Source organism: Lynx canadensis, chromosome A2, assembly GCF_007474595.2.
Source record: "Lynx canadensis isolate LIC74 chromosome A2, mLynCan4.pri.v2, whole genome shotgun sequence".
NCBI classification, from domain to species: Eukaryota; Metazoa; Chordata; class Mammalia; order Carnivora; family Felidae; genus Lynx; species Lynx canadensis.
Window position 1 is genome coordinate 80,472,575 of NC_044304.2, and position 13,007 is coordinate 80,485,581.

General features: G+C 38.1%; 1 protein-coding gene across 1 annotated transcript in view; it reads left to right on the forward strand.

Moving 5' to 3' along the window:
* RELN (reelin) overlaps positions 1 to 13,007 on the forward strand; it is a 532,864-nt gene that overhangs the window by 453,447 nt on the left and 66,410 nt on the right. The window contains 3 exon segments of the mRNA XM_030307797.1: positions 2,478 to 2,707; positions 8,534 to 8,754; positions 11,138 to 11,285. Coding sequence (XP_030163657.1) covers positions 2,478 to 2,707; positions 8,534 to 8,754; positions 11,138 to 11,285 — 599 coding nt within the window.

Below are 13,007 nucleotides of genomic sequence, written 5' to 3' on the forward strand. Positions count from 1 at the left end.
TTAGCAGAACCAATTATCCTACTAAGGCTTACTTCTGAATTTTTGTCCTTTATGTATTACATAGTCTCCCACCTACTACAATGGGAAGTTGTTGAAATAAATTATTTTAAACATTTTAAAAATGAAAAGAGCCATGCTAATCTTGTGTTGTTGTTTTCACGGTTTTTATGCGTTTAAGACCCAGTCAACATAATGACCATTATACCCTGCCAGCACATTTCTATGATGTGTATCATGGTGCCGTGAATTTTAACACCACACTATTTTTATAATTTTTGTGTATTTCATTAATATTCATGGACCCCTTATAATTTTGAGGAGAGCAAATTAATAATGTATAAAAGAAAACTTTTATGTGTTTTGAAGACTTAGATAAAATCAGCAGAAGCAAGGGTGTGCTGTGCCAGCATTCAATATCATTAACTTTCAGAGGTACTTGTTTTGTAGCTGAGGTCTATATCAACCTTTGGGAAGGCATAAAATAGTGCCTAATTGCATCAACAAAATTGTGAATATTTGTTTTATTTTTTTTTTCAGATGGGTCTTTAAATTTTTTTATTTTTTTTAATTTTATTTTTTATTTTTTTTAATTTACATCCAAATTAGTTAGCATATAGTGCACCAATGATTTCAGGAGTAGATTCCTTAGTGCCTCTTACCCATTTAGCCCATCCCCCCTCCCACAGCCCCTCCAGTAACCCTCAGTTTGCTCTCCATATGTATGAGTCTCTTCTGTTTTGTCCCCCTCCCTGTTTTTATATTATTTTTGTTTCCCTTCCCTTATGTTCATCTGTTTTGCCTCTTAAAGCCCTCATATGAGTGAAGTCATATGATTTTTGTCTCTCTCTGACTGATTCATTTCACTTAGCATAATACCCTCCAGTTCCATCCACATAGTTGCAAATGGCCAGATTCATTCTTTTTGATTGCCGAGTAATACTCCATTGTATATATATACCACATCTTCTTTATCCATTCATCCATCGATGGACATTGGGGCTCTTTCCATACTTTGGCTATTGTTGATAGTGCTACTATAAACATGGGGGTGCATGTGTCCCTTCAAAACAGCACACCTGTATCCCATGGATAAATGCCTAGTAGTGCTATCGCTGGGTCGTAGGGTAGTTCTATGTTTAGTTTTTTGAGGAACTTCCATACTTTTTCCAGAGTGGCTGCACCAGCTTGCATTCCCATTGAATATTTGTTTTAGATTAACTATCTGTAGCCTCTAAATTAGACTTCTCTTTTGCCTCTCAAAAGTTCAGAGACCAAATGATGCCTTCGTGGAGAAATTATTCTGTATCTATTTTAAACTTTGTTTTATTTTCTAATTCTATTTTAAGTTACTTAAATAACTATTATATTTTGTAAATTGATGCTTACATGTTAATAAAAAGTAGTGCCTGTGGCCCTGTTCTGTTATCAAAAGGATCTAGGTAGAAACAAATGCCTGTAGTTGAAATTTATCAAATGTTGATAGTTTACTCATCAAAAGGCACAAGGAGTAAGTTCAACAACAAAAATTATAAATATATCCAGTTGCTACAACAGCAAGAAAATATTAATCTCAATTGCAAGAAGGGAAAATTTCATAGAAAGAATTATATGCATTTATTTAATTAAGTTTTAGTTTATTTACTTGAAAGCGTGGAAAAAGGAATAAAGTTGTTATTTACCTAATGATTAAGAGGATCTTTCTGAGAAACACTCTCCCTGTGCCAGGGAAATGGTGACAGTAATTATATTTTGTTTTGTTTTAATATTGAATACATATTAAAGTTTCTTCACATGCAAAACTTGGGGGGTTATTTCTAAGGTGTCACAAGAAGGAAAACAGAAGCTCTTCCAGGTCTCCTGGATGGTTCAGTTGGTTGAGCATCCGACTTCGGCTCAGGACATGATCTCGCAGTTTGTGAGCTGAAGCCCTGCATCAGGCTCTGTGCTGACAGCACTGAGCCTGGATCCTGCTTCAGATTCTGTGTCTCCCTCTCTCTCTGCCCGTCCCCTGCTCATGCTCTGTCTCTCTCTGTCAAAAATAAATAAACATTAAATTTTTTTTTTTTTAAAAAAGAAGCTCTTCCTATTTAGCAGACTGAAAAAAAAATAAACAGCTAGTGGTTAGAAATAAGGAAATGGTCTTTTCATTACGACTTGCTTGGTTTGGCTATGAAAGTAGGCCAGAGGTAAAATTTGGACTCTTTGCCAGACTCTGCCTTCCCCACTTCCTAGCTTTTTATAAAATGAGGGAAAATAAAATTTTTATGAGGTCCTTTGAGGTTCTTTATGAAAAAATTATTGTTTGAAGGTAATATATGATATTACTCAGTTAGGCAAAACAGAATTTTAGAGTGTTAAATATTTCAGCAAGACAGTTCACAGGAAAATGGACTCTCGAGAAAATAATGAAGTGGTGAATCATTTCAAGGCTTGTTGCTCCGAAGTAATTTGTATGATTTTTTTTCTTCTTCCCCCAGATCAATGTTGGCTGCTCCACTGATAGCTCATCTGCTGATCCGGTCAGACTGGAATTTTCAAGGGACTTTGGGGCCACCTGGCACCTGCTACTCCCCCTGTGCTACCACAGCAGCAGCCACGTCAGCTCCCTGTGCTCCACCGAGCACCACCCGAGCAGCACCTACTACGCGGGGACCACCCAGGGCTGGAGGAGGGAGGTCGTGCACTTCGGGAAGCTGCACCTTTGTGGGTGAGGACACCGCACTTTTCTCATTGGACGGTTTTCTCGCTGATGTCATCCTTGACTTGCCACTTCATCAGGGGCATCTTCCAGCTTACGTTTCTTCCTCATTCTCCGCTTCAGCAGATCACTGGATGTTCAAAACATAGGACACTGAGCTGACACTACTCACTTATAGTTTGAGGATAGATTTAAAAGAGCGCTCCATGGACTCCACCCTGTAGTGGTTTGTATCCCCATGGGTCTTTATTAGATCACTTAAGAAGCAACAGAAATACGATTCTCTCTAATGTAATTCTCCCCCCTCCTGCCCCACCTCCCAATATAAATGCAGTTAGAATTTATGACTTTCAGGGTGCCAGGGTGGCTCAGTCGGTTAAGTGTCTGACTTCAACTCAGGTCATCATTTCACAGTTCACGAGTTCAAGCCCCGCATCAGGCTCTGTGCCAACAGCTGAGCCTGCTTTGGATTCTGTGTCTCCCTCTCTCTGTGCCCATGCCCAGCTTGTGCTCTGTCTCTCTCTGTCTCTCTCTCTCAAAAATTAATAAACGTTTAAAAAAAAAGAATTTTATGACACTCAGACATCTACCTGTGTCCCTTGTGTAGGGAGAGGGCACAGCTGGAGGATGGAACCCCACAGAAAATCTAGATGTCTCATTAAAAAAAAAATTGCTCCACTCTCTCCCCCACCCCCCGCCCCAGGCATTTCTGCTTTTTCAACCTCTCTCAGCATTCTTGTTACATATATTTGACTCTTCTGTTGAAAGCTATTTGGAGATAAAGGACTTCAATTCTAATAGAAATGAAATGAAAAGTATGGTTCAAAATATAAAACTAATAATACAAGTGAACAAAGAGAGGAAGTCAACAAAGCAGGCTGCCTCAGAATTTGTCTTTTCTCTCAGAAGAAAGAACTCATTCTTTCAGGGGATGTCAAGAAAAGAAGAAAGTACTAATATACTTTCAAGATGGAAATAGATTTACATTCCCAATGTGAAACTCAGCGTAATTAGAAGCTTGGGTCTTCAAGCAAAACTACTAATACCTAGTACTTTTCCAAAAGGGTGAAAGTGAATTTTCACATGTCTGCATTCTCTTTGAACATAAATCCATTTGCTTCTCATCATATCATCAGCATAATTTTTATAATTTGACTGCTAAGGACTTGAATATTTTGTGCTTTCAAGTACATCATTTGGTAATTCTTGCTATTACACCAGGATATTATCCCAATGGAAAATCCCAACTGTTTAAAAAAAAAAAAGGCACTACTAAGCAAAATGTCCTCAAGAAGATAGAGCTAACAGTTCGACCAGCACAACCAGAAAGCTGCCATTGTGGACGGTGGGAGGATTGTGTGTAGAAGAATAGGGCAGGGAGAAATAGCTCAGGAAAAACTTTTCAGCCAAAATCAGTTGTATTATTTAAGATTATATGTTGCAGGAAATATAAAGAGGCTTACCAAAAAGTAGAAGAGCTTACTGGAAGCATACTGGGGAAGTTGCATGGACCCCACCTAGAAAGTGTGAGGACCTCAGCAAAAGGAGTGTGTGACCCCCATTTTTATCATGCTGACTTTACTCTCACTCAGCAAATCACAGTTCTCATGTGCTGGAACTCTTAATTCCATATTTCTGGGAAAGAAAATCTGAGTCACTCATCTACAGCCAGAAAGCTAAGCTATGGAACAGAAGCCTAGCTGTCAAAACTCCATGTAGTTAGCATAGGCAGAGAAAAGGCCTACTGGCCAATCAAACAGACACCTATGACCAAAACCTTAACCATTATGGTATTGTTGACAGCCCCAAGCTTTCTCTCTCTCTCTCTCTCTTTTTTTTTAAGTTCATTATTTTGAGAGAGAGAGCGCGCGCATGCACACAAGTGGAGAAGGGGCAGAGAGAGAAGGAAGAGAGAAAATGCCATGAGAATCTCCTCACTGACAGCATGGAGCCCTATGTGGGGCTCAAACTTACAAACTGTGAGATCATGACCTGAGCCAAAATCAAGAGTTGGACGCTTAACCAACTGAGCCAATCACGCACCCCACCAGGCTTTCTCATTAATGGACCTCTAATTTCCTCCTGTTCTCAGCTAAGAATTGGATTAACTAGGAAACAACCCTGAAGATAAGTTGTAGGCCTTGAGCTAAATTTTTTTAACAACTGAGACTTGTTTCAGCAAGTTCCCACATGGAAATAATCCTCTTTAAAGAAGTATGCAGTAAAGTCACAGGACAGTGCCCCAGTGTCATGGAAATCACCAAACTTACCATTGGTAATGTCCATTGGGCTGTGTTGATGCATAGGGAAATACAATTTGGAAATCTGAGCAAGAGAAATTACAAGGCAATATAATTTGAACAAGAGAAATGTATATATTTTCACCTATTGGTTTGGGGTGTCAGTTTAAAATATACCTCCTCCAATTTTAAAGGTACAGAACTTAGACCATCATGCTATTTGTACTCCGTGTCATTTTTATTTCCATAAAAAAAAAGTATATCTGTTGAAGAGGCCTGCCCACTCTCAGAATGGTTTAAACCTACCTTTCAAATTGCCTTCAACCATTTCTGGCAAAGAGAAGATTTTGCCTTCATAGTGTTGTCTAGTCCATGTTTCAGTAAAAGAATTAGCACCCTTCTTAAAACCCACACAGGCATGAATTGCTGGAAGGCAAAAGTTAAATTTTCTCCAACTCAGTGACCATTCCTTGGTTTGTATTCAACATGGTACATAGTGACAGCACAAGCTAGATGCTAAAATATATATTTATAACCCATATTTAAATGACCCCTTTCTGTGCACCTTACTAGGCACCAGGTACCCAAAAAGTATATGAAATGTTTTCAGGTGCAGAAAGGACCATTTTTGCCTCCACATACAGTCCGTTCACATTTGAAGCATGAAGTATTGAGCTTTCATCGAGTTTTATTCACATCACCTTTGTGTACTTTTTGTCTAGAGTCTTTTTGTGGTTAAAACTTCCTAATTGCTTTTGCTTTACACACTTTCATAATGAGTCAACCAAAACCCCCATTTAATGAAAGCACTGTTGTGTGCTTGCAATTTTAAGTTTACGTTTAAAAAACAGGTCCTTTTGAATACCACTGGCTTGGGAGAACAGACGCTGACATTCATCAGGGAGGGTGGCAGTGAGAAATTTTCAAAATAAGATTTCAGCAGAAGGGAACCACAGTGGAACCAGACCCTTCAGCCCATTTATCATAGTGCTTGCAGTTTCCGTGTCAAGGCAGGTGAACAATAATAAATATCCAACCAAGGTGGTTCATTTGTATTCAGAACATTTGAATAAATAAGAAGTTCAAAAAAATCCATGTAGGCTTTTGTTCAAAGGAAAACTCTAGCCATTTCCCTCAGCTCAGCAGTCTGAAAGTTCAAAGGGTAGAAAGTGCTTCTTGCCAAGACTAAACTCTGACAAGTATTTTAAAATAAAATGTAATTATGAACTGGCATTTTGGGAGCAGCTCCATATAGTGGGAGTCTTGATATAAACAATGAAATTAGGGTTAAAATTATATGTGGGAACTTGACTCCATCTGCTTTACTATCTACTAAACTTTAGAAGCCTTATAAATACTTCTAAAATTGACTTCTAATTTCTGTTTCTCCTTATTTAATTCTGAATTTGGTTTCTATGATAACTGGAAATGGGACGAATTCACAGGGTACAAAAATGAGTGTGTATGCCATGTCTGTAGCCATGCCCTCAAAAGCAAACCCGTCTTCTTTGAACTGAGTTTTGTGTATAATAAAATACTAAACTATTTCTTGACTGCTACCTAAATATGTAGGTTATTTCCAAGAAGCTAACTTATCATCAACAATGTGATAGCACAATTTACTTACAAATAAAAGAGAAAATTATCTTTGATTTAAAAAGAAATTAAGATGGGGCACCTGGGTGGCTCAGTTGGTTAAGCATCTGGCTTCAGCTCAGGTCATGATCTCAAGGTTCGTGAGTTCAGGCCCACATTGGGCTTTCTGCTGACCGCTTTGAATCCTCTGTCCCTCTCTCTCTGCCCCTCCCCTGTTCATTCTCTCTCTCTCTCTGCTCCTCTGCTCACTCTCTCTCTCAAAAATAAATAAAGGGGTGCCTGGGTGGCTTAGTCAGTTGAGCATCTGACTTCGGCTCAGGTCATGGTCTTACAGCTTGTGGGTTCGAGACCCACATCAGGCTCTGTGTTGACAGCTCAGAGCCTGGAGCCTACTTCGGGTTCTGTTTCTCCCTCTGTCTCTCTGCCCCTTCCCCACTCACACTCCATCTCTCTCAAAAAATAAAAAAAAATAAAAAAAAATTTTAATATATAAATAAACATTTAAAAAAATAAAAAAGAAAATCTTTAAAATAATAATAAAAAAAGTAATTAAGAAATAAGAGGCATCTAACCAAACAAATTTGATTTTGTCACTCCTCTCTTTAAAATAATCTTGTGTGGGGCACCTGGGTGGCTCAGTCGGTTAAGCATCCAACTATAGCTCAGGTCATGATCTCACAGTTTGTGAGTTCAAGCCCCACATCAGCTGTGCTGACAGCTCAGAGCCTGGAGACTGCTTCAGATTCTGTGTCTCCCTCTCTCCCTGCCCCTCCCCTGCTCGCACTCTGTCTCTCTCAAAAATAAATAAACATTTAAAAAATTAAAAATTAAATAATCTTATGCAGTTCTCTGTTACCAATAGGATAAAATCCAAAAACCTCAGTCTGGCTCTTGAGGCTCTTCACAACAAATGACAAACAACATATAGTGTATATGAAACACTGTACTGGGCACCACAAAAGAGTCAAAGAAGAAAGAGGCATAGGCATTGGCCTCTAGGAGCTCAAAATTAATAGGGGAAATAGGTACACTTTTAAATATCTCCAGCTGGGATAACTATAATAATGGAAATTCTGTCAAAAATATGGCAGAGAGAGAAAGTAAAGGACTAGTTATTTCCCATATGACCCAGCAATTCTACTATCATTCTACCCAAAAGAATTGAAAACAGGTATTCAAGCAAATGCTTGTACACAAATGTTCATAGAAGCACAGTTCACAATAGCCAAAAGGTAGAAACAAACAGATGTCCATCAGCTGATGAATGGACAAAGAAAGTTGGTATACCCATACAATGGAATATTATTCAGCCATAAAAAGGAATGAAATCTGATACTTGCTACAACCTGGGTGAACTTCAGAAACATTATGCTATAAGAACAAAGCCAGACACTAGAGGTCACGTATTGTATGATTTCATTTATGTGAGATATCTAGTATAGGTAAATCCATATGGAGAAAAAGGAGATTAATGGTTGTCAGGAGCTGGGAGTAGGGTGGTATGGACAGTGACTACCGAATAGGCATAGGGTTTCCTTTTGGGGTGATGAAAATGTCTTGGAACTTCATAGAGGTGGTGGTTAGCTCACGCTGTGCATGTGCTGTCACCAGGTTATATGCTTAAAATGGCTAATGGTTACTTTTATATTATGTGAATTTTACCTCAGTTTACTAAAAAAAAATTAGTTATGCAGAGTGTAGACAGATAGGGTGGAGACAGCTTCACCAAAGAAATCAATATTGAAAAAGGTGGAAGGTCAGTTGGAATTCGACCCAGTGATAGGATTGGGAAGGGCTTACAGGAAATAGGAACATAATTGGCAAAATCCTGGAGATTGAGGAATAGAGTTTGTGTTCTTGAAATGTCAACTCGTTTTTTCTACTTCTTGATTGTGGTGCAGAGGTGGTAACTGCCCACTACTCATTGATCAGATGTACTTACTTTGAAAGCGTATTGTTCTGTTCATTCCATTTTAAAAGACTTGTACCTCTTTTCCAGATCTGTGCGTTTCAGATGGTACCAAGGATTTTACCCTGCTGGCTCTCAGCCCGTGACATGGGCCATTGACAATGTCTATATTGGTCCCCAATGTGAAGAGATGTGTAACGGACATGGGAGTTGTATCAATGGAACCAAGTGTATATGTGATCCCGGCTACTCAGGTCCAACTTGTAAAATAAGCACCAAAAATCCTGATTTTCTCAAAGATGATTTTGAAGGTAATCACTTAAAATAAGTTCTATGTAGCTTTGAAAAAGAACTTACATATTAAATGCAGGTAATTAAAAGAAGTGATCATTGAGGCACCTGGGTGGCTTCGTGGGTTAAGCATCCAACTCTTGATCTCAGCTCAGGTCTTGATCTCATGGTTGTGAGTTCAAGCCCTGCATTGGGCCCCACACTGGGCATGAAGCCAACTTAAAAACAAAAAAAGTAATCATTAAGTTCCACTTTAATATTTCATTATTTATCCTTACAATTGAGATCACCCATGCCTTCAGTTAGTTCTGAATTGTATAAGGTTCTTTTTTTGAAACAATGGTCAGTGAGAATGAATAAGACCATGATTGAGAAAACTAAAGCTATTTTCACCACTTTTTCTATCACGTGTAATTTATGATTAATGATAATTTTAGAAAATGTTTCCCCACTGGATGTTATATGTAAGCAATGAACCACGAGAATCTACCCCAAAAACCAAGAGCACACTTTACGCACTGTATGTTAGCCAATTTGACCATAAATTATATATTTAAAAAAAAAAAGAAAAAGGAAGAAAAAATGTCTCTAGAGGGTTAATCTTGGGTAGAGGGAACAAGTTTCCAGAAATGTAAATTCCTGTCATTGTTTGTCATCAACTCAATAAGCAGCCTCTCATTGCTTTCTGTACCTTGGTTTTATACCTAGAATCTAATGTCATTATGTATGATGGTAATGTTATAACGTAGAAAAAAAGGATATAACATGATGATAATGTTATACTCATATAACGATTGAAATTATTCACAATTAATTATATCCATTGGAGATATACTCTGATAAAACAATGGAAAAATATTCTAAGAGAACGTCTTGAACTAATGTCATGGCTATGTGTTTTAGAGTAGTGAGATTAAAAGCTTTTTTTTTTCTTTTCCCCAAGTTGCTTATAAAATTGTTATAATTATGGTTTTAAAGTACATTTTAATATTAGGTATATTAGGTATATCAATACGATGAAGTATGATGCAGCCATAAAAAGGAATGGAACACTGATGGATGCTACAACATGGATGAACCTTGAAAACATTATGCCAAGTGAAAGAAGTCAGACACAAAAGGCCACAAATCATATGACTTCATTAATGTGAAACCTCCAGGATAGTCAAATCCATAGAGACAAAAGGCAGATTAGTGATTGGCAAGGGCTGGATGAAGGGGAGGTGGGGAATGACTGCTTAATGGATATAAGGTTTTCTTTATGGGTGATGAAAAAGTTCTGGAGCTAGGTGGTGGTGATGGTTGCACAATGTGAATGTGAATGTACTAAATGCCATGGAGTTGTTTGCTTTTAAAATGTTGGAGGGAAGCCTGGGTGTCTCAGTGGGTTAAGTATCCAACTTCAAGCTCAGGTCATGATCTCATGATTTGTGGGTTTGAGCCCTGCATCAGGCTCTGTGCTGACAGCTCAGAGCCTGGAGCCTGCTTAGGATTCTGTGTCTCCCTTTCTCTCTGCCCCTCCCCCACTTATGCTCGCTCTCTCTCTCTCTCTCTCTCTCAAAAATAAATAAACATTAAAATTAATAATAATAAGGGGGCCTGGGTGGCTCAGTCAGTTAAGGTCATGATCTCATGGTCTGTGAGTTTGAGCCCTGCATTGGTCTCTGTGCTGACAGCTCAGAGCCTGGAGCCTATTTCAGATTCTGTGTCTCTGTCTCTCTGTCTCTCTGTCTCTCTCTCTCTCTCTCTCTCTCTGTCCCTCCCCACTCATGCTTTGTCTCTCTCTCTCTCTCTCTCTCTTAAAAAAACATTAAAAATTTTTAAATAATAATAAAATATTGGAAGAGATAAATTTTGTGTTGTGTGCATTTTACCACAATCAAAAAATTCTCTAGATCTAAGGTAAGTATCCAAAGAGATTTATAAGGACAGTATTTAGAAAATATTAAATTACTCTGTAATGTCTCCCATTAAAACTGTGTTTTTTAAAAATATTTTATAACACCTGCCTGATACTGTCCTCAGAGTAGCAAAGATACAATCAAAAAGCCAGTGGAAAAGCTACATTATGCTCTTACTTTTGGCCAGAATCACTCTCTGACCAGCCAGTGTCATTTTCTGCAGCATAGAAGAGCAGAAAGGAAGGACACATCTGGCTAGACCATAGATACTCAGAAAAAGCCTTCTTCCCCCTTCTATCATGTGGACCCTTAAATTATCCAGCTAAGTTTAAACAATTCACACAAGCTAAACTGTTGAAGAGACCTCTTATCCCAAAATCTATGACTTCGATATTTATGACTTTGTATTTCAAAACTACATAAGGCCCTTGTCCTTTAAAAAAGAATATGCCTATATTTGCGGTCATAGGTAAATCACATTTACTGCTTTTTTTTTTTTCAGGTCAGCTAGAATCTGATAGATTCTTATTAATGAGTGGTGGAAAGCCATCTCGGAAGTGTGGAATCCTTTCCAGTGGAAACAACCTCTTTTTCAATGAAGATGGCTTGCGCATGTTGACAACACGAGATCTGGATTTATCACATGCTAGGTAAACATTTTGGGATGCTATTGAGAAACCACATTGTGATAGTAACAGAACATAAGTACATCAGAAAAAAGCAGACATGTGAAGGGCAAGGCTATCCATGGGACATGCTGAGCTGCTGTCTTATCTAAGACTCCATTAAGACATGATGTACATAATTTCTATTCTAAAACAGAGAGCTTTGCAAAATAAACTAGATCAGAAATGAAACATAGCTAAACAGACAAAAGTTAATATCGAGACAGTGATGGTTATAAGACAGTGACTAGGAAATGACAATGTTTAACTTCCTTTCACTTCCAGAAAATGTTGCATCTTTTTTATCCACCTTCTAGAGAATACTTTTCATGAGCACTTGGACTACGTGGAAAATTATCTACACCATGCTTAGTAAAAGCTTAACTGAAATACCATGCATCCTCCAATTATTCACAATTGATTTTATATCCATTAGCAGTTTAAGTAAAAAATATTTGAAGTGTAGCCTTATTCTTTGTAAGCCTTTCTTTCCAATGATTTGCTCCTGCTTTCTAGGTACTCATTTTCTGACTTGAGCACAGCCACTGAGAAACAAACATTTTAAACTGGCTCAGAGGATTATGTCCTGTCAAGATGTATATCCCTTGATCACTTGACGAGCCAAAAACTTAGCCAGGAAAATAAAGAAGACAACTTAACATGTGTAAAATGGAACCCTGACCTATTTTTTGCAAGTGAACAAAGAAGTCGTGTTTTTGTTTTTCAGAACATTTCAGAGAATCTTAAAATGTATCTCAACATATTTTTCCTTCTCTTTTACCTAAATCTTTTATTTTATTGAATTATAAATTTGAGCATGCCTCATAAAAATACAATTCTGTGAGATAATCTTACTATTATAGAAAGCAAGATTTTATTTATCTTCATCCTATTTTAATGCATATGGTTTAATTTGATGCTTTTTATTTCAGATTTATCATTAGCAGCCAAGTTCTCTAATTTAGAAATTATTAGATCTTTCCAAAATAATTCTGACATAGATTTGTCCATAACTAAATTAATATAAACATTTCCCAATACAATAGACAATAGGCTAAAAGGCTTTTTTCTGTAAATGGTTATTGTTTTTATAGTTCTAAACGTCACTAGGCACTATGTATTTTTTTTCATTAATCCAGTGTTAAAAAGCTCCATTATTTATCTCATCTCAGTAGCATGCTGTGTGGGATTTGCATATATTGACCTCAAAATGCTCCATGTAAAATCCCAATTTTCTTGGGGTTATGAGATAAATGAGTGCCCAGTTAATGGAGATGGGGGAGGGGAGGAACCCATGAAGAATGCATGGTTTTATATATGGAACTGATAACTTTCATTATGAGCCCCAATATGCTGCCTGTGTTTGACATGCATATATAATTGGGTGTATGTGTTGGGTTACACACGAAATTTATTCTGCATTACCAGCTAGCATAGCGGCCAGACCAGGCACCAGCCGCTTGCCTGCCAAAGATAACATGTGAGCTAGTTTTCCTTGGCACCCCAGCTGGTTGCTGCCACTCTGTCCACCTCCCTGCCAGTTGGAAAGGCTGCCACTGGCTGGCCGCCATGATTCTCGATGGCCAGTCTCATCCATCCCAGACCCAGCAATAGTCAGAGGCTGGCACAGCCCACTATTACCACCACCCCACACTCACTTTCCTGCCCCTGGCACAAAAGACAGAAAAGAGGCCCAGGCTCGGCACA